A 22,196-nucleotide genomic window follows, 5' to 3' on the forward strand; every position below is an offset into this window, starting at 1 on the left:
AGGGAGAAGGAAAATTAGCAGCTCGCTGCCTCCTGCGGCACCCTGGCAGCCAAGGACGGAGGGAGGCGCCTCCGCACAGCCTTCCGAGCGCTCTTCTCCTGCCCACCGAGCGCCCGGCTCAGAGATAACAGGGGACGCAGGACCCGCTCCCCCTGCCTCCTCCTGGGGCAGGGGTAGGCAAGCTCGGCTCTTTTATGACTCGTGGACTTCAACTCCCAGAATTCCTCAGCCAGGCACGCTGGCTGAGGAATTCTGGGAGTTGAAGTCCACGAGTCATAAAAGAGCCGAGGTTGCCTACCTGTGCTCTAGGGGGGGGGTCTTCAAACATGGCCCTTTGATGACTTGTGGACTTCAACTCCCAGAATTCCTCAGCCAGGCACGCTGGCTCAGGAATTCTGGGAGTTGAAGTCCACGAGTCATAAAAGAGCCAAGGTTGCCTACCCCTGTCCTGGGGGAACAAGCGGAGCTGCGGCTCGCTCATTCTCGGCCAGCAGCCGGGGCGGAGAAGAGGAAACGGGCTCGTCCCCGCCTGGCCCAGCCCAGCCCAACCCAGCCCGCCGGATCACCTGGACGCCCGGGGAGGAGCCGGCCGGCTAGGGCGCACTCCGAGCGGCGCGGCGGGCGATGGCGACGAGCGGTGCGAGAAGAGGCTCCGGGGCGCGCTGCTAAGAGTCCTGTCCGGGAGAAGGTGAGTCCCGAGCGCGGCAGAGCCGGCCGTCCCCGAGGGCGGAAGGGTCCGAGAGGCCAGCGCCGCCGGAACACGCGCGCCCCCCCTCCTGCCCGCCGAGCCGCCCGAGGGGGGGCCACGGTTGCCGGACCGTCCAAGGCTCTAGGGCAGGGGTAGGCAAGCTCGGCTCTTTTATGACTCATGGACTTCAACTCCCAGAATTCCTGAGCCAGCTTGGCTGGCTCAGGAATTCTGGGAGTTGAAGTCCATGAGTCATAAAAGAGCCGAGGTTGCCTACCTGTGCTCTAGGGGGGTCTTCAAACTTGGCCCTTTGATGACTTGGGGACTTCAACTCCCAGAATTCCTGAGCCAGCTTGGCTGGCTCAGGAATTCTGGGAGTTGAAGTCCATGAGTCATAAAAGAGCCGAGGTTGCCTACCTGTGCTCTAGGGGGTCTTCAAACTTGGCCCTTTTAGGACTTGTGGACTTCAACTCCCAGAATTCCTCAGCCAGGCACGCTGGCTCAGGAATTCTGGGAGTTGAAGTCCATGTGTCATAAAAGAGCCAAGGTTGCCTACCTGTGCTCTAGGGGGGGTCTTCAAACTTGGCCCTTTGATGACTTGGGGACTTCAACTCCCAGAATTCCTCAGCCAGGCACGCTGGCTCAGGAATTCTGGGAGTTGAAGTCCATGAGTCATAAAAGAGCCGAGGTTGCCTACCTGTGCTCTAGGGGGTCTTCAAACTTGGCCCTTTTAGGACTTGTGGACTTCAACTCCCAGAATTCCGCAGCCAGGCACGCTGGCTAAGGAATTCTGGGAGTTGAAGTCCACAGGTCATAAAAGAGCCAAGTTTGAAGACCCCTAAGCGCTCGCGGTCCGGGCTTGGCCGCGCGCATCTCCTTGCTCCGCCGCCCCTTCGCGGGTGGATTTCCCGGAGAAGTGGCGGGAGAACTGCGGGGCCGGAGAGGCTCCCCCAGCCCAGCCCAGCCCGCGCTGGGCTGCCTGCCCCGTTCCCCATTCCCGGCCTTCTCCATCTGGGGGCCTCAGGTGGGTCGGACTCCAGGTCCCCCGGCCCCCGCTGTTCGGCCCCGATTTGGGACTCTCCGAGGACTTTGGACTACGACTCCCAACCCCGGCAGTTTTACACTGAAGAAATCTTTACGCGGGCTTTCTTCCACCACCACCCCCTTCGTAATAAATAAATATCCCACTTTCCCGCTTTTTAAACTCTTTTAAAGCGGATCCCCCAAAAGAGGCCGTTGATAGTCACCGGAGTTTTGGCTTAGGCAGTGTAAATTCATTAGGCAAATTAGGCAGTGATTAAAACTGCTTCTCCCCACCCCACCCCACCCCTCACCCCAGTCTGAGCTCTTCCATCTGTGCAGGTCGCGGCTTTCGGATAGGTTGGGGTGGCTGTAAAGTGCACAACGGGGTCCTTAAGTTTCAGTCTCAGCCTACACACCTACAGACACACACACCCACACACCCACCCACCAATGTAAACTCAGTTTTAGAGTCTTAAAGCAAAGGTGTGGTTTAAAAAGTGGAATCTCTGTAGTGTAGGATGTGAATGCCAAAAGCAGATTTTGATTTGTTGGCTGGAGTAAGAATAAGAATAGAACTGGAAGAAGGGACCTTGGAGGTCTTCTAGTCCAGCCCCCTGCTCAAGCAGGAGAACCTATACCGTCTCAGACGGGTGAATGTCCAGTCTCTTCTTGAAAACCTCCAGTGATAGAGTGCCAACGATTTCTGGAGGTTAGGTGTTCCACTGGTTGATTGTCCTCACTGTTAGGAAGTTTCTCCTTAATTCCAGGTTGCTTCTCTCTCTCTCGGATCAGTTTCCAGCCATTGTTTCTTGTCCTTCCCTCTGGTGCTTTGGTGAACAACCTGGCCCTTCTGCCTTACGGCAGCCCCTCAGATACTGGAACACTTCTATCATTTCTTTTTTTCTTTAGACTAGTCAAACTCAAGTCCTGTAGCCGTTCTTCTTATGTTTTAGAGTAATCCCCCTCCCATTCTGGGTGGGCAGAAATTCTTTCCCTGGGGACTACCGTTTAGCCACCTTGTTCAAGGTCTTTTCAGGATGGTGGGGATTGATATAATTAACTAAATCATGATAATGCCCAGAATTGCAGCCCTTGAAAATTTAAAATAGTTGTAAGTTGTGAGCCAAGATAGAGATAATTAGTTTTTTCATGATAAAGCTGGATATAGATTTTTAATTTAAGAAGGAGATTTGCAGCCACTGACATAGGAGAGACTATATTTGCTATTTTCATTGGTGGGGAGGGGTTTTTTTCAGTGCTTAAGCCATTTAACAATAAATGAACTGTTAGGACAACCTTAGTATGATGGGTGAATAATTACTTTCTTACTGTTAATAAGTATCTATATTCTTACATTTACACACTTCGTGATTGATGTGAGGTTAGAGAAATACCAAAGAAAATTTTACATTAATAATTGATAGAGTGGTTTTGTTTTCCTTTTAAGCCTGAGAGCAAGGATGGTGTGTTTTTTTAAAAAAAATAGTTTGTTTAAATAAATAAAAATTACCAGGTCACTGAAACCTTCAGTGGCTTTGTAGAAGGGAATATTTCAGGTAAGGTGATCTGAGTTAAGGAAATTGTGCAAACAGTAAAATAAAGGCATGGCTTAATTTGGAGTCTGTGTGTATTACAACAAGAGTTCCCACCATCTCTTTAGTGGATTGAACAGGCTGGAATACTGGTGCCAGTGAAGAAATGGAACTGGAGTGTAAAGTCGCGTGCTTCACATAGAGACGGACACAGAGCTGGGGTAAAGATGAGTTTATTCTGAACAGAACGAACTGGGGAAACAGCGAAGCCTGGCGTCTATTTATACCTGCCCAGGTGGATGGCATCCAATCAGTTCAAACCTGGGCTTCCTGCCAGTGCAGGTGACAATGGGTGTAGATCCTGGCTTCCCACCAGGCTGACCATGCCTGGGGCTGTCAACAGCTTAACTCATTAGGCTTATCCTGAGTGAGCAGTTATCGCCCGGAGCTGTCCAACCCCTCTGCTGATCTGCACCATCAGCCTCCTGCTGTGCTGTCCCTTTGTGTATGCTGGGAGGCATACACTGCATGGAGTTCAGCACATCTCCTGGGCACCAGGCTTGGAGAAGGTTCAGCTGGCAGGAATCTCAGCAGAATTAGAATTTGACCGTTTATGTCTTTGAGACTAGAGTCAGTCCAGCACTGTCATTTTCTGAGAGATTTAGAATCTGTCGGCTGGTGATCGATTGCCATGAAGATGACTCAGTCATGCCGCAAAGTTATTGCTGGAGAAATAGCCTATGACTTAGTTGCCTCCAGGACCACCAGCTCTGAAAAGGTGACCTGTCAGTTTGAATTAAGGCAGCGTTTCAGTTCTACTTTGTCATCATCATCATCATCTTGATTTATTGATTAGCCCTTGGGCCCTATCAAATTGCCAAGTTCCAAAAACAAAATATCACTAAAACGTGACAAAAACAATTCAAGTGGAACTGGATAAAATACAATTTAAAAAGAAACTAAAACAAAATACAATCTGGAATAAAATCAGGATAGAATAGAATGATTTAAGGTACAAGTTAAATATAAGTTAAAATTGTCATTATAACATAGAGCAGGGGTAGACAAGCTTGGCTCTTTTATGACTCGTGGACTTCAACTCCCAGAATTCCTGAGCCAGCCATGTTGAGGGAAAAGGGAGAGGTTTCAAAGCTGAGCCAGGCTGGCTTAGGAATTCTGGGAGTTGAAGTCCACGAGTCATAAAAGAGCCAAGGTTGCCTACCCCTGGCCTAGGCCTAGGCCGCTTTATGACTGGTGGACTTCAACTCCCAGAATTCCTGAGCCAGCCGTGCTGAGGGGAAAGGGAGGGGGTTTCCAAGCTGAGCCAGGCTGGCTCAGGAATTCTGGGAGTTGAAGTCCACGAGTCATAAAAGAGCCAAGGTTGCCTGCCCCTGACATAGAGGATCTCATCTGGAGGGCTTTTCCTTCATCACTGAGCAAACGCGCCCTGTTCTTTTCAGTACCTTTTCAATATCTTCTACACCTGTCATTTTCTGAAAACACTCTCAGTATATTTATTTATTTATTTAATTATTTGACTTACATGCCCCCCATCTTGCCTAGAGAGACTTTAGGCAGCTTGCCATCCATAAAAACAGTAGATAGGTCACCTTAAATCTGAATACAATTGACAAAGGTGGGGAGGAAAGGAGCAAAATGCACACAGAAGAGGAGGCAGGGTTTTATCTTAGTCCAGGGGTAGGCAACCTCGGCTCTTTTATGACTCACGGACTTCAACTCCCAGAATTACTGAGTATGCTATGCTGACTCAGGAATTCTGGGAGTTGAGGTCTGTGAGTCATAAAAGAGCCGAGGTTGCCTACCCCTGTCTTAGTCTATTAATCACATCCAGAATTAACCTCAGGCCAACTGCCAGAGCCAGGTCTTCAGCCCCTTTGGGAAGGCCAAGAGGGCAGGGGTGGTGGGGGTGGCTCTCACCTGGGGGGCATGATGTTCCAGAGGGCAGGAGCCATGGCAGAAAAGGCTCTTCTTCCAGACTCCAGCAGCCAGAATTCCTTGACCAACGGGGTCTGGAGCATGCCCCTTCTTTTGATGCAGGTGGGGGAGGCCAATTACAATGTGGTAAGATGGTTCCTCAGATAACCAAATATGTAGCATCTAGTTTACCGATGTCAGAAGAGACTTACCCTTAAGCCTCATGCTTGTTCACCAGGCCTGATTGTACCTGCTTAAGAATGAATTTGCAGGACCAACCTTTAGATTTTAGCACAGAAGATTTATTCAAGCCTATAAACAAAATCTAGTCAACTAACAGCATTACACTAAAAGGTAAAGGTTGCGTGCTAGTCGTTTCCGACTCTAGGGGCCGGTGCTCATCTCTGTTTCAAAGCTGAAGAGCCAGCGCTTGTCCGAGAACGTCTCCGTGGTCATGTGGCCGGCATGACTAGACACTAAATAAAGGTCAAAGAAGTTCAAGGGGGGTCTAGATTTGGAACATTTGTGGCAACATAAGGACTCTAAGCTGGTGACTTGTTTAACTCCAGCCCTCAGTTCTGCCTCCTCTTCTCCTGCAGCTTTTGCATTTCACATTATTGGTTCAATTCTTCCTTTTAACGGTGCAACTAAAAAAAAAAATAGTGGGCATATTTTTGTTGCTGGGTCTGCACCTGAAGACTATTTAATCAATGTAAAGTGACAGTTATACTTTGGAAAAGTCAACATTCGAGTGTTTGTTGTGCTGAGGAAAATAAATATTCTTCTGTGTATACTTGGCATGCTCCATGGGGCAGCTTTTCAGAAGCTTTGGTGCTAAACGACATTTCCAGCTCTTGATCTCTTCACACAAAAAGCCACATCTCGTTTTTCCGAAATGAATTTCCTTTCTTCATTCTAGTTCTCTTGTTTATAGGGGACAAGACATACAGGTAGTTCTCAACCTATGACCAATTTGGACCAGAATTGCTGTTGCCAAGTGAGGCAATTATTAATTATTAAGTCAGACCCAATTTTCTGACTTTCTTTTTTTTGCCATGCTTGTTTATGCAAATCACTGAGGTTGTTAAGTGAAACCTGCAGTTGGTCATTAAGCAAATCCAGTTTCCCTCATTGACTTTGCTTGTTGGAAGCTGGCTGGAAAGGTCACATATGGTGATCATGTGACCGTGGGGTGCTGCAACCATCATAAATACACGCCAGTTGCCAAGCATCTAAATAAGTGATCTTCAGACTTGGCAACTTTAAGACTTGTGGACTTCAACTCCCAGAATTCCTCAGCCAAGCCCTCGCTGGCTGAGGAATTCTGGGAGTTGAAGTCCATAAGTCTTAAAGTTGCCAAGTTTGGAGACCCCTGATCTAAATGTTTATGGGGATGCTGTGATAATTGTAAGTCCAAGGATTGCTTGTAAGTCACTTTTTTTTAGTGCCATGGTAACTTGGAATGGTCACTGGAAAAATGGTTGTAAGTTGAGGACTACCTATGTTATTGGTAAACCAGAGAATGTTGGAGCCCTTTGCTGTTCTCCATTTTTCTGCTGATTTTTAAAAAAATATTTTATTCTGTTTCTTTGCTTCCCTTCCTCCTGTGATGCCTTCAACAGACCTTAGTCCTCCCTCTCCTTCTCAGTTCTCTTGAAGGCTTGTCCTTCCATTGCAGTGGTTGAACGGAAAACCCATTTTTATCCCCAAGCTTCCAAACGTTCTACGTTCCCAGACCAGCTCTGCTGACCTACAACAGAGGCCACATATGTATAGGAAGTGGCCCTTGAATAACATGGCAAGTACTGGATGTTCCAGACCAGTTCAAGGCCATTTCTGTCCAAGTTGAAGCCATGACGGGCAGCCTCTGCTGGCTCCTCCTGGCATTGGGAACCCACCAGATCAGCAGTTGAATCTTCCCAGGTGGGACACAAAGAACATATTTTAGATGCTGCTCCAGAGCCAGAAGGTGGGAAGTACAGCTGGGTCTCCAACTTTGAATACTGCCTTGGTCCACTACTCCAGATCAGTTGTGCTAAGCAGATGGCTCTTCCTGTTTGACAACAACTCTGGTGCGGGTCCGTGTAGACTCTGCATCTCTCTGGAAGGGGTCTAGGATAACTCGCCAGGGCCAACTCACCATGGCCAGCTTGCCACAGCCAACTTGCTGTGGCCGACTTGCCACAGCCAACTCACTGTGGGACCCCTTGCTATGGCCAACTCGCTGTGAGACAAGAGTTGCACTAATATCAAAGAAATGGTAGAATAGAATCATTAAAGAAAGGATGCAAAAGGAGGGACAGAATGCAATGTGAATGACAAAAAGTGAAATCTTTTTTAAATTATTCTAAATAACTACATTGAATTTGTTGAATTGTCCCATGGCGAGTTGGCCCATTCCATTCTGGAAGCGGGTCTTTCATTTCCATGCGTAGATGCTCTCATCCCAGGGGCATAGCTGCAGCATTTTTACATCATTGGGTGGAACTGGGACACCCCTGTTGCACTGCAATGTATCAGAATTGGCCGCCATCACTTCCTTTGGACAAGAGAGAAACAGAGCAACGTAAACAGTTCAAGGACTGCCATTTATTTGTTTGGGGTTTTTTTTGAGGGGGGGTCACATTCGTAGATGCTTGGGTTTTTTTGGAATTCAGGAAAGCCTGCAGGAATTAATTCAGGAAATTAACTTTGCTCCGCAGGAATTGCTGAGTTTTTCATTTTTCTTTGAAAAAATGTTCTTTGCTGATGTCTTCTCTTCTTCATTATTGGAGGCTGGTAAGGAGTCTGAAATTCCACTGCTTCAAAACAGCAAAAGGGGAGAGGAAGAAAGAGCTCCTAGTATGGACATTTTTCAGCCTGGTTTATAGGGGGTGTGATTTTTATTGCACATTGACAATGAAATGGATATTAGCAGAGTGTTTGGGGTCCTTTTCTGAATGGAAAGGTAGGAGAAATTGGATTCTGCCTCTTGGTCAACTGCCTAAAATCAAAAATGATTCTTTCCTACCAAAAGTCTCCAGAGTTTTCTTTAGCAAGATTTATTGCACTAGAATAGAAACAGGGTTACAAGAATTCCAGGAACTGAATTGTTGTAGTTTTCTTTTAAACTGGTATATTCTTACGTATACTAGTTGAGACTTTGATTTTCTAACAGCCATCCTATGAGTAAAGAGGAAGGCCTCTTCATTGATAATGGGGGAGCCTGAAGCCCCCCAAAGCCACAGGTTTTGTAATCGTGTGACCTACATGTAAAAATGGACCAATCAGAGAATTGCAGGATCTTATCATTTTTAATTTCAGCTTTCCCCCCACTTTCTCTTTCCTGAATATCACTTAAGATGAATCGCCAAATTTATAATTTTTGAAGCTTGCGATAGGATTGAGTTCTTCAGGCATTTCCGTTTGGTCTTTTCCTGCTTTTTATATGTCTTGCAAATGTTCATTTGAATGTCTGTATAATGGTCATAAACAGAAGTGTTTCTATGTAGGCTTTTCCCTACTGTTCTTTCAAACAAATGCCCTGGCTTGCAAAATTTGGGAAACGGTGACTTGAGGCATGCTTGTGCTTGTGCATTGGTTTGAAATTGCAGCATTCAAGAGTTCACCACAAACGAATTTCTCTCTTGCCCAATCCGATTCTTCTCTATAGGTGCATAGAGGTGGAGCACTTAGTATTCTCCTTATATGAAAAGGCTCTACTTGAATAGATCCAACCTTACATAGTGTCTTTTTCCTGCTTGCCCACTACACAACCAGCCTTGCGAAGGAGTGCAGAGGTGGAGGGTGCAGCATCTGCCCAGGGTCTAAGACAGTGTTTCCCAACTTCAGCAACTTTAAAATGTATGGACTTCAATTCCCAGAATGCCCCAGCCAGCATCTGCTTGTATGCTTCTTTTAATGATGTTTCATGATGCTCAGACCAGTTTTTATTCACAAAGTTGTGACCGTTGCAGCAACCGTGCGGTCATGTGATGGTGATTTCCAACACTCCCTGCCAGCTTCCCGCATGCAAAGTCAGCAGAAACTTGGAAGTCACTCCTGCTCCGACTGCTTTTTTGTCTGACTGTGCTCATTTTCAAAGCAAAGTGATAGCAATATCATTCAGGAAAAAATGTTCATTCTGGTTCATATCAGACTGTACTACTTTTCTCTCAAATTATGACCCTAGTGACCATTAAAAGTTGCTAGCCACCTAGCTTTGAACGCAATTATTCTCCTCCTCCTCCTCCCTCCTCCCTCCTCCCTCCTCCTCCCCCCATCCTAACTTCTAATGAATAGAGAATTGTTCTGTTCTTAGGTAAAGAAAAGATAATTTGGGGTTCTTATTATAAACTAGGAGCTATTCAGTGGTGCCATCTGGCTAGAACTTTGAATCAAGAGGTGTTCAAAAATTGGAACTGCTCCTCCCGGTGCATCCTTATGGGTTTTAAGGTGAAGTCTTCCTTCTTACCATCTTCTAAGCCTTAACATTTGCTTCCAATTTCTGGAGTTTGGCCCCCAACTCCTATGAATCTTGGCTGCCTTTGGCTGGAGGGAAATTGGGTGTTCTTGATCCAAGAACCCATGTCCAGAGCTGCTCCCAGCCCATGGCAATATTTCTTTCTCTTGAAACTTGGCACTCTCATTTAAAAAAAGAAAGAAAGAAAGAGTCAAGGTCTTGAGTCAATGAGATACTTTCTACAGGTACAAGCAACCTTATTTAGGATGAACACTAGTTTAGAAATGGCCTAATGATCTGGTTTTCTATATACGCCCTCACTGTTTCCTATGTCACTGCTTGAAGGTAGTGTGTATATTTGCAGCGTGTATATTTGCGCTGGGTTGTGAGCTTTGACACATCAACTTATTCTGTTCCATGTGGAATTTGAACTGGACCAGTTAGATCTTCCTGGTTGGACGTGAGTCATCTGCCATAAAAGTCAGGGAGGAGGGAAAGGAGTTTGTGTGGTGTAGTAGTGTACAGTAAGGGTTAGACTGACCCCAGAGAGGCCCAAGTTTGAATTCCACCCCCCCACCCCCCCTGTAGCCATGAAAACTCCCTTTGGGACTTTGGAGTGGGTTAGTTCTGCTCTCCCTAGGTACTGCTGTGGGGGGAAGGAGAAGGAGCAGTGGTGGGATTCAAATATGTGAACAACCAGTTCTCAGTGTGGATGTCGATTCCGGAAGTCCATTCTGGGCCTGGGCAACAAAAACAATTAGCTACTGGTTCTGCTGAAGTGGTGCGAACTGGCTGAATCCCACCACCGAGAAGGAGGTATATTCTGTATGCCCACCTGGAGGTCCCAAAGCAAAGGCAGGGTAGACATCTAACTAGCGTGGGAGATACATGTTTTGGTAACAAACTTCCTGGCTTTGCAAAGTCTGCCCAAAGCAGAACCCTGTTGAAAGCAAGGATCAAGTCAGCACCTACCCCCCCCCCAAAAAGCTTCTCTGTTCCCTTTAGATTGGCCAACACAGCAGCCAGCAAACTGAATGAAAGCTTTGTCTGCCCGCCTTCCCCAGTCAAAAATAAAGGTGCAAGATTGAAAAACAGGTATGTGTAGAGAGAAAAAGAAAGTGCTTTTATATTTGGGGTGAGGAAGAACAGAGTGCAGCTGGGGGGAGCTACTGGTTCCAGCTCTCTCAGGAAACACGGATTGGACTTCTTTCTGTTCTCCCTGTAACCTTAATTTGGCCACAGGAACATAATTTGAAAACTGCTCCTCCGAAACAGGATTGTTCTGGGGCATAGGTAGTCCTTGACTTGTGACCACAATTGGGTCCATTGTTAAGCAAGGCAGTTGTTCAGTGAGTCACACTTGGTTTTGCAACCTTTTTTTGCAACAATTGGTAAGCAAATTGCTGTAATTGTTAAGTGAAGCAGACGGTCAGTAAACAAATCTGGCTTACTCCACTGAGCATGCTTTTCGGAAACTGGTTGGGAAGGTTGCAAAGGGTGGTCACAGGGCTGCAGGATACTGCAACTCTTGTAAATGAATGCCAGTTACCAAGTGCCTGAATTCTGATCATGTGACCACAGGGACTCTGTGAAGTTGTAAGTGCAAGGAACAGCCCTAAGCCACTTTTTTCAATGCTGGTTGTAACTGACCTTCGCTCATTCCGCCGGGACCTGAAGACCTGGCTCTTCGAGCTTTCTGGCCTGGACTGAGAATATTAACTGGGGTTTTAATTGTATTTTAATTGTTATTGGGGTTTTTAGTTTCAAGGTTAGTTTAATCATTTTAATTGTTTTTAATCTATGTAATTCGTTGTACTGTTTTAAAAAACCTTGTGAACCGCCCTGAGTCCTACGGGAGAAGGGCGGTATATAAGTTTAATAAAATAAATAAAAAATAAAAACTTCAAACAGTTGTTATGTCAAGGACTACCTGTCCTTATCAGTGGATTATCTCCATCGCTTTCCAAATCTTGAAAGCCACATATTGAGGCTTTTTGCGTGTCACGCTGAATGACCCACCAGCTAACCTCATCTGGGTGTAGTGAGTTGTTGAAAGCTTTTCTAGTTTAGGGGTCAGTCATATGTTCACAGCCATACCGAAAAGAAAGAGGCTGAGTCAACAGCTCTAATCTCCAACCCATACAGGCTGAGTTGCAACAATTTGTAAGGTGTTAAGACATTGGCTTGGACTATATTCTTCCTTCAAGTAACTGCACATCTGAAACAGGAAGAGCAAGGAAAAGAGGAATCAAATAGAATTGCTTGCTTCTCAGTTGTACATACAGCTGCTTCTAGAAGTGTGTACAGTTAATAATCTTCCCATGGCAGTTTCTTCCATGGACCTGTCCTTAGACCAGCGTTTCTCAGGCTTGGAAACTTGAAGTTGTGTGGACTTCAACTCCCGGGATTCCTCAGTCTGCAATGCTGGGGAATTCTGGGAATGCTAACTGGGGAACTTGGGGAATTCAAGTCCACACAGCTTAAAGTTGCCAAAATTGAGAATCTTGCTTTAGAGTAAATGTGCTGAATTTTGCCTCTTTGTTATATATCTTTGTTGCAGTTCGAAAGGCAGAATATTGAGGACAAGGGTTTTTTGGACTGCCAGTGGCAAAATAATAGCTTGCAAAATCTCTCCTTGCTAAAAGGAACAGCCAGAGGCAAATGTCTTCCAAAAATGGAAATGTCCTGTAACTTGTGTGCCATTTGGCCCTTAACCTCTGCTTTGAGATAATATTGACTCAGACTTTCTCCCCCTCCCCCGAAAGAGGAACAACCCACCCACCCCATTCCACTTTGGCCCTTCACAGCCTCGTGAAACAGCAGTGAAATGTTCCATGGTAGCCTTTAGGATAGTGAAAGGATCCTGCATTAGAAATTGATAGCCAGCTGAGAGAGAGAGAGAGAGAGAGAGAGAGAGAGAGAGAGAGAGAGAAGGAGGAGGAGGAGGAGGAGGAGGAGGAGGAGGAGGAGGAGGACTGGTTTAGCTGCAAATGAGAGCTTTGGAACAAGATTCTTTCAAAAAGGAGAAGTTGGAGAAAGAGGATCCCTGACCACACTAGATGATTGGGTTACAAAAGTAGGTCATCGTTGGGCCCACAAAGGCACCATTCACTTGGAGGAGAATGGTGGCGTTATAGGTTCAGATGCGGAGTTATTTTCATGTTTGCCGCTGCCCATTTTGGCTGGAAACTCTGAGACAGCCGTACAGTGTAAACAACTTTGCAATGCAAAGCACTGAAAGCTTGGGTCCAAAACTCTTGAGAGACACCAATAGGGTGTGTGGGGGGGGGAGGGGCCGGGAGGCATGCTGCCAGCAATGAGCTCAAGTTCCCTATTAGTTTTTACTTGTGCTACCGACGTTTCATTTTAAAAAGTTGCATTATAGAGCGGAGTTATAAGTTACAGTAATAGCAGCTTCCGCCGTGGGGATGGCCATATGACCTCTGATTTTCTTTTCAAGCTTTAAAAAAGACCCATCCTGTCTATTCAAGGTAGAAAATTTGAAAACATTTGCTAACCGGTGTGAATTTCCTGCAATTACATCTACAACCAAACACAGAGGCAAGAAATAGACAATAAAGTTGTTTTCATATAACTAACATGTTCAAAAAAGCACCTGCTGGTTATCTATATCATGTACACTTATCCCATTTTTGCCTCTGGTAAACCTTGGCAAAAGTTTTTGTATGTGTAGAACCACAGTTGTGACCTAAATTTTAGTTGCTAAATGATGGGATGGTTAAGCAAGGGATCATATGAACAGACCCAATTTTACCATCCTTTTTACTGTGGTCTTTAAGTGAATCACACAGTCATTATGTGAACCATGTAGTCATTTAAGTGATACACAGAGTTGTTAAGAAAATCTGGCTTTCCCCATTGACTTTGCTTATTGGAGGATGGCAAGACATTGCAGCCCTCATAAATTTGGATTGCCAAGCACCCAAATTAAAATCACATGACTGTGGGAGTGATGTGATGGTCGTAACCTCGAAGACGAGTGCTAAGTCACTTTTTTCAGCATTGTCATAACTCTGAACCATTTTTAAAGGAGTGGTCATAAGTGGAGACTACCTATATTGCGTTAAGGTGCTAAATTCAGGATCCTGGAGTTATTGCATTATCATTCATGACTGTTATTATTAATGTTCACTTCCCTTATTTTAAGATCTTTATCAACAGATTGTCAGCAGATTGTGCTTTTTAAAGATGATACCATCTTATTTATGACCAACATTCTGATGGATGCCCCCATCCCAGTGATCATATTTTAGGCGCTTAGCAATCGGCCTGTAGAACAGCCACTTGCAGCATCCCACATTCACACAACCGTGATTGCCAGAAACGAGTGTTTACTTCCAGTTTTTGGCAAAAAAAACACCCATTGCAGACAATGGATTTCCTTAATGACTGCTGGGTTCACTTAACGACCGGTGCACAAAAGAAGTAAAATGTATGACATGTATGACCACCTGAGGTCACGTGATGACAATTGGCATGACTTACAATTGTAATTCTGGACTCAAGTATTATGGTCACAAGTCAAGGACTACCTGTAGGTGGGTTTGTGCTTCATGTTTATAATAATAATAATAATAATAATAATAATAATAATAATAATAATAATAATAATAATAATATAAAGTTGGAAGGGACCTTGGAGGTCTAATTAGTTGGCAGCATTTAGCTGAGAATGGAAGATGAAGCACCATCAGGCAGCCATTACAAAAATTTCAAGGTGAACAAGTTCTTAAAGACCAAGACAAGAACGGAATGATGCTCTATTCCCTTTTGCATGTAGTCACTTTAGATCAGGGTTTCTCAAACTTGGCAACCTTAAGATGTGTGGACTTCAATTCCCAGAATTCCCTAGCCAGCATTCTTTTACATCATTCTTTAAAATGGATTTCAACTCACCCTGAGATCCTTACAGTAGGGGGCTGACCATGAACATAATGTGGTCTTAATTGGTTATTTATTACCATCCCAATGCGTAGTGTGATCATCTGTACAAAACGGATGTGGTTTGTGACACCAGAAAGTTTATGTGCTGTATCAGTTGCAACAAATGCTGTTTCATTTGCCTGATGTTGGTGTCTGTTTTACGATTCTCCAACTGGTTGATTTTGCATCATTCTAATGTGTGTTTCGTTGTTCTGCCTAGCTGGAATCAAGATGACCTCAGCTGCCCCAACACCTGATTATTCCCTGCCTTGGAAGAATGTGACCACAAAGTCTCGAGAGCAAATCCTTTATCAGAGTAAGAAAGGGCAGGGGTGGCCTTGGGAGATGTTATGGGCGGTGGGTGGGTTTTTCACCACTAATGTGTGAATGGGAGTAAAAGAAACATCTTCAGGATCTGAATGAAACAGCTCTGCATTTGCTCTGACAAGGTCCCAGTTGCTGCAGAAGCGACAATTAACAATTCTTTCAGCTGGAAACTGAATTGGAAATACGTAGGTGGGGTCCTTGGTGCTCTCTGAGCTTGGTTGTTTTCTTGCAGACGTTTCATTATCTAACTAAGTAACATCATCAGTGCCAGAGGGGAATGGGGTTTGGTATCTGTTTATGTACAAGTGGCTTGCCCTGTCAGTGTTGATGGGAGTATTGGTGGGTGTTATGTTTTTGATCCTAAAGGAGTTAAATGTTTCATTTCAGTAAACTATAGCCATAAGTTTTAATCTATGAGGTCAAATGGTGGTATATAAAGATGGAATGAAGAGATACAGTGAGGAATAAAATTTAACCCTTTTTGTTTGCTTTCATTTTCAATCCATAACATAAACCTGAAAATACAGTTGTCATAATCCAAGGTACCTGAATTGTCATGTTAGGCTATGCATTAAGAAAACAAAATCAGATATCTCTGAACTGGTAAGTTGCTGATTTACCAAAGAAAGCCAGTTTGGTGTAGTGGTTAAGATGTCAAGCTACAAACCAGGAGATCAAGAGTTCTAATCCTGTCTTAGGCACAAAGCCAACTGGGCAGTCTTGAGCCAATTCCTCTCTCTCAGCCCTAAGAAGGAAGCAATGGCAAACTACTTCCAAAATATTGCCAAACATTTGCAGGAACTAATCTGATGCTGACTCAAAGGCGCAAATAAATGAAATTAGTAAAAATTTGTAAAAGGATAGCGTTCCATGGGGGACATAAGGACATTCTCACCCAGCCCCTCTCCCCCACAAAAAAAACCTATAAGGCCATCACTGCCTTAATTACACAAATTAAATGAACACACTGAGTAAGCTGTGGGTTACTTGTACCTCAATTTTTTCTCAAGGGTAAATTAAACTTATCATAAATAATAGTAATGTTCCTGACAAAACAGTCGAAAAATAAGATAACATTTTGGGATATTTTTGTACATATCCTAGAACATGGGAATTATATTTTATGATAAATAAGCTTAAAAAGTCTGCACATATATATACAGATCTGCTTTACCTGGTTGCTATTTTTCTTTCTCCTCATTAGGTTCTGGAGCAATAGTAGCAGCTATTGTTGTGGGCGTCATAGTAATATTTACATCAGTTCTGCTCATCCTTAAAATGTATAACAGGTTAGTAGTCATTTGATTCCCGCCCCCCTCCAGTTCCTTTCATTCTTCAAGAGAACAATTTACTGACTGGATGCAATCGCTCTGTTCATCGGGATCTGGAGTGGGAGGGGGCCATGACATTACATATGTAACGACATCATTGCACTGACGATATTGTGATGTGCATGTGCTTATTTTTATGGCAAAGCTATTACAAGTAGTCCTTGACTTACAACAGTTCATTTAGCGACCATTTATGTTACAACGGCCCTGAAAAAAGTGACCTATGACCATTTATCACACTTACGACCATGACAGCATCCCCATGATCACGTGATCACAATTCAGATGCTTAGCAACCAACTCATATTTATGACCGTTGCAGTGTCCAGTGATCAGCTTTTTTGACAAGCAAAATCAGTGGGGAAGCCAGATTCACTTCACAACTGTGTCACTAACTTAACAACTTGCAGAGATTCATTTAATAACTGTGGCAAGAAAGGTCACAAAATGGGGCAAAAATTCACTTAAGAAATGTTTTGCTTAGCAATGGAAATGTTGGGCTCAGTTGTGGTAAGTCAAGGACTACCTGTATTCTGATTATGTGTTCTCTGGGCATTTTTACCTCATAAATCCTGCTGTCACCACATTTTTACATTCAGGGACTCTGCCATTTTCCTTTCTGTGAGATGTTGCAAGCTAACGGGCCATTTTTGTTTGTCAAAAACACAAATAGAGAAGCTGGCCAAGGGCTGCTTCTGACTAAAGCCCTGTAAATAAATCAGATTGATTGATTTAATAAACAATGAGCACTTCTGGTGACAATTAATCTCTTTTGTTAATGGCTATTTGTGACCTGTTTTTAATATGATACATCACTCCAAGTTTCTTTGAGCTGGAGAGCCTTACAAATTAATAAATTAAAGTAGCCACATCAGGACCTGCTGAGCATTCTTATTGTATAGTGTACAGGTAGGCCATCAATTTGCAATCGTTCATTCAGTGACCGTTTCAAGTTACAATGGTACCATAAAAAGTGACTTACGACTGGTCCTCACAGCATCCCCACGGTCACGTGATCAGAATTCAGGCGCTTGGCAACCATCATGTATTTGCAATGGTTGCAGCGTCCTGGGGTCATGTGATCACCATCCGCAACTTTCCCAGCTGGCTTGCAACAAGCAAAGTCAACAAGAGAAGCCAAATTTCTTAACAACCGCATGATGCACGTGACTACAGTGATTTGCTTAACAACCGTAGCAAAAAAAGGTATACAGTTCGGTGTAATGTACTTAACAACCATCTTGCTTAGCAACAGAAATTCTGATCCCAATTATGGTTGTAAGTTGAGAAGTGCCTGTATATTTTCAGAGCTGCAGAGAATTTGGGGAAGAATGGGCATAAGAGAAAGAAAATCTACAATCCTCCTACCCCCTACCAGTGCTACAACACTGGAAGTTTTTAAGAAGAGACTGGACAACCATTTGTCTGAAATGGTATAAGGTTTCCTATCTGAGCAGGGGGTTGAATTAGATGACCTCCAAGATCACTTCCTTCTAATTCTATCCTATCCTATCCTATCCTATCCTATCCTATCCTATCCTATCCTATCCTATCCTATCCTATTCCATATTTTCTATTCTATTCTATTCTATTCTATTCTATTCTATTCTATTCTATTCTATTCTATTCTATTCTATTCTATTCTATTCTATTCTATTCTATTCTATTCTATTCTATTCCATATATTCTATTCTATTCTATTCTATTCTATTCTATTCTATTCTATTCTATTCCATATTTTCTATTCTATTCTATTCTATTCTATTCTATTCTATTCTATTCTATTCTATTCTATTCTATTCTATTCTATTCTATTCTATTCTATTCTATTCTATTCTATTCTATTCTATTCTATTCCATTCCATTCCATTCCATTCCATTCCATATTTTCTATTCTATTCTATTCCATTCCATTCCATATTTTCTATTCTATTCTATTCTATTCTATTCTATTCTATTCTATTCTATTCTATTCTATTCTATTCTATTCTATTCTATTCTATTCTATTCTATTCTATTCTATTCTATTGCATTCCATTCCATTCCATTCCATTCCATTCCATTCTTTCTCATTTAATTTGATTTTAAAGAATTGCCCTGTCAAGTTTATTCAAAAAAGAAAAAAGAATTTCAGGAATATTCTGCTTAATGGCCTCAGCTTCTGGATACATTCTCAAAAGAATGGCCTGTGCATCAGGACTGTGGTTTGCAAAAGCTTATCTACAACAGGGGTGTTTAGCTGTCAGGGGCCACAGCTTCTTGTCTTTTCTGCTGCCCAACCAGCACACTAACACAAAGTCTGCTTTGTTCTTTGTAGGCACATGAGGACCAAACGAGAGCTGGAGCCAAAGAATGCAAAGACCACCATTCCCTCAGTTTTAGGACCGGACTGTAGCACCTCTGCCAGGAACAGTGCAGTGACGTTTGTAGACATTCACATGCCAAAGAGAAGACTTTGAAGAGGCAAGAAGTGGAGGAATAACCAGCAAGAAGTGAATTCTGCAGACCGTTGAGGAATGGAGTGGCTCCTATGGTCCATGATTTTTTCCTCAGAGGAGGCAAAAGTTGACCTCCAGAGGCAATAACTTGTATAAACATTCCAACTACTAGTTGGAAGGGATGGTGAGAAGCACAACCACCAAAATTCTCAGAACCAGTGATTTCCTTCATATTTCTTTGCTCTGTTAATTTAGGCTCCACTCCCATTGTCCTGTAAGTGAAAGTGACCTGCTGGATGGAGACTCTGCAAACATCAGAGGGCTTAGTCTTCATCTTGGTTTTTTAGCAGATAATATAGGATCAATATTCTTATCACCAGTTGACAAACCTCTTCCTCCATGGTCAACTTTCGGTTAGGAGTTCCTTGTTTGTTGGCAGGGCAGTATTTTTCAACATTGGCTCTTTTATTACATTTATATACCGCCCTTTCCCGAAGGACTCAGGGCGGTTTACAGGGTGATTAAAAAACCAAGATACAAAAGTTAAAAACAAATTTTAAAAAATTATATTTGTCCCTGCATAAATAAAACCCCAGTTAAAATAAGATTAATCCTCAGCCTGGGCCAGAGAGCTCGAAGAGCCAAGTCTTCAGGTCCCGGCGGAACGAACGGAGGTCGGGGGCAGTCCTCAGCTCCACTGGCAGCTGGTTCCAAAGGGCAGGCGCCCCCACTGAGAAGGCCCTATCCCTGGGTGTCGTCCGCCGGCAATCTCTTACCGGTGGCACCCTGAGCAGACTCTCCCTGTGGGAGCGCACTGGACGAAGGGAACTTGATGCCGGCAGCAGGTGTTCCCTCAGAAATCCCGGACCCAAGCCATTTAGGGCTTTATAGGTCATCACCAGCACCTTGAATCTCACCCGGAGGGCAACCGGAAGCCAATGCAGCTCGCGGAGTAGAGGTGTTACATGGGAGTATCGGGAAACCCCCATCACAACTCGTGCGGCCGCATTCTGCACCAGCTGAAGCCTCCGAGTGGTCCTCAAGGGCAGCCCCATGTAGAGAGCGTTGCAGTAGTCTAAACAGGAGGTCACGAGCGCATGAGTGAATGTGCGTAGGGCATCTCGGTCCAGATAGGGTTGCAACTGGCGCACCAGGCGAACCTGGGCAAAAGCCCCCCTGGTCACGGCTCCTATATGGTCTTCAAAATTGAGTCGTGAATCCAGGAGGACGCCCACATCTTTTAAGATGTGCTGGCTGGGGAATTCTGGGGTTTGAAGTCCACACATCTTAAACTTGCTCAAGTTGAGAAACGCTGGTTCAGCAAGGCAAGCAAAGAACTTGATTTCAACAATCATGTTTTGTTAGGCTGATTTTAGCCAGTCTCAAATTTTCTTGAGAATGAGTGTATCTTCTCCAAGTCCAATCCTCACCTAACTGACCAGTGAGTGGATAACATTCAGAGAAATTCAGCAAAGCTAGAATTTTGGGGCTGCATTGTCAGGGCAGAAGATAGATGGAGACCTCTAGGAGAAGATGCTAGATATTTGTATATACAAAGCTGTGAGGGTTTTTTGCTCTCCTTTTCATATGGGAACATGTGTGTCTTTAATGGCTTTCCTAAATGCTACAGGAAAATCAAGAAAATTAATAGTTGGATTGTACTGAATGTATAAAGTGGTTCTGGCTTATCCTGGTGAAAGTGAACTGTCCTAGCTTAGACTCTCAAGCACAAGAAACCACGAAGTGAATCCGAAGTGGGATTTCATGGGAAGATTGTGGTCCTTTTGTGAAGCCCCAATAAATAGTGATACAATCCTGTAGTCAATTTAGTATGCTAAATTCATGTTCCCATTCATTTAACTGAAACCTTGCAGCACAGTAATAACGGTAGTTTTGGGAGACCAGCGTGCCTTCAGAATCTTGTCGCTGAAGCATCTGTATTTATTTCTTCTCTTTTTCCCCTTTTAAATAAACTGAATGGGGAAGTGATATTTTTAAAAAGTAAAATGTGGGGTATGACCAGATCTAGTTTGGGGTGTGTGTGTGTGTGTGTTACTGATGGATTTTTCTATAGTGATAGTGGATTTAAAAAAAAAAATCCCATGCCAAGATTACTAAAATTTCATAGCCAATTCTTGGAGATTGTTGGCCTCAATTGTTAAAACTTCTCAGCACAAAATGAAAAGGTTCCCTAATACCTGACAGTCAATTCACTGGAACAGGAAGGTACATTGAAGCATTGATTAGCTTTCTGGCTAGAAGGGTGCACATTTTGGATTTTGGGGGCCTCGGGGGGCTAATTGGTCTGATCCAGTGGGGCCCTTGCTGTGTTGACAACTGCCAGGGAGAAACAAGAGCCAAGGGACAGGAGGATACATGACGCCAACTTTCTCCTCGCTATCTTTTGGAGCTCAGATTTTGCTTCAAGACTACCAGTTTTCATTTTAGCTGCTCCTTCTCTGGTCTGAAGCCAAAGAGGTATAAGAATTCAGCTGCTCTTGGAATCTAACTGGTTCCTATTCCAGCTGGTTGTAATAGGAACACAGTATTTGAGTTCGTTCTTTTCCCTCTACCTTCCCCATTATGTTTGTCTTATGGAGTTTTAAACTGTAAGCCAGCAGGGAGAGAATGTCTTGTTCTAAATGTGGTGTACTCCACTGAGCACATGTTGGGTGCTTTGTAAATGAAAAATAATAATTAAAAGATATTTGATACTGAACCTCCAAGGAGGGGTTCAGGAGCGGCTTTCGCAGCACGTTTACTTGAGTTCTTTAACTTCAGGATTTCAGGGTCAGGATGAGCAACTGTATCCATGTAGGACAAGTGTTTGGTCTCCTTAAAACCTCACATTCTGTATGTACAATTAACAATTGAATCATTTTTCAGAGGTGATTCCAGTCTGCATGCAAGGATAACTTTTAGAAATTTGGCGAAAATTGCCAAAGCAACAAGACAACTCACCATTGATAAAAAAATTCAAGTTGTATCCAGCATTTGATTATAGTACAATTCCTAACCAGACCTGAATATTAGTAGCTCTCTAAGAGAAAATGTTACTTCTGCAAATACATTAATAAAATATCAAGATTGTATTATATCAATAAATATGTTAATAGTAGTATTTAATATAAGTAAGCCTAGAGTCCTAGACGTGTAATCGTAACAAAGCCTGCCCTTTAAGGTTGTAAGTCATGAAAGTCATACAGTGAGTTATCACATGGCTGACCCAATTTTATGACCTTTTTTGCAGTGTTCATTAAGCAAGCTAATTGTTCAGGGCCAGTTTTCCTGAAAACTGGAAGTAAATTTATTTATTTGTTTGTTAAATTTATTTGCTGCCCATCTCGCCCTGGGTGGCTTACAATCGTAAAACAGGGGAAAAAATGATAAAATGTAAACATAATAATAAAGCAATGAAGCAGTGAAAATAATAAAACTACAATACTGTAATATGAATTAAAAGATAGGCAGAGGGGGCGCATGAAGCACAGCGGGCAGGTGGTTAGTCCAGTGGCCACCTCTGTACTGGGTTTGGGG

The 22,196-nt window shown here is 43.6% G+C and overlaps 2 protein-coding genes across 3 annotated transcripts in view; one reads left to right on the top strand and one right to left on the bottom strand.

The window, feature by feature from the left end:
• The window catches only part of STPG1 (sperm tail PG-rich repeat containing 1), a 226,672-nt gene that overhangs the window by 100,792 nt on the left and 103,684 nt on the right, over nucleotides 1-22,196 (bottom strand). The gene's annotated exons all lie outside the window — the stretch shown is intronic.
• On the top strand, nucleotides 460-19,113 carry NCMAP (non-compact myelin associated protein). Of its 2 annotated transcripts, none has more exons than XM_083369831.1 (4): nucleotides 460-688; nucleotides 14,784-14,879; nucleotides 16,095-16,179; nucleotides 18,539-19,113. In XM_083369831.1, the coding sequence occupies exons 2-4, from the start codon at nucleotides 14,795-14,797 to the stop codon at nucleotides 18,678-18,680; spliced, it is 312 nt and encodes a 103-aa protein (XP_083225957.1). In that variant the 5' UTR covers nucleotides 460-688; nucleotides 14,784-14,794; the 3' UTR covers nucleotides 18,681-19,113. The 2 variants fall into 2 exon arrangements, with proteins under 2 accessions (XP_083225957.1, XP_083225958.1); XM_083369832.1 differs by lacking the exon at nucleotides 460-688 and adding an exon at nucleotides 10,689-10,714.

This window comes from Vipera ursinii (assembly GCF_947247035.1).
Source record: "Vipera ursinii genome assembly, chromosome: 9".
Lineage (NCBI taxonomy): Eukaryota > Metazoa > Chordata > Lepidosauria > Squamata > Viperidae > Vipera > Vipera ursinii.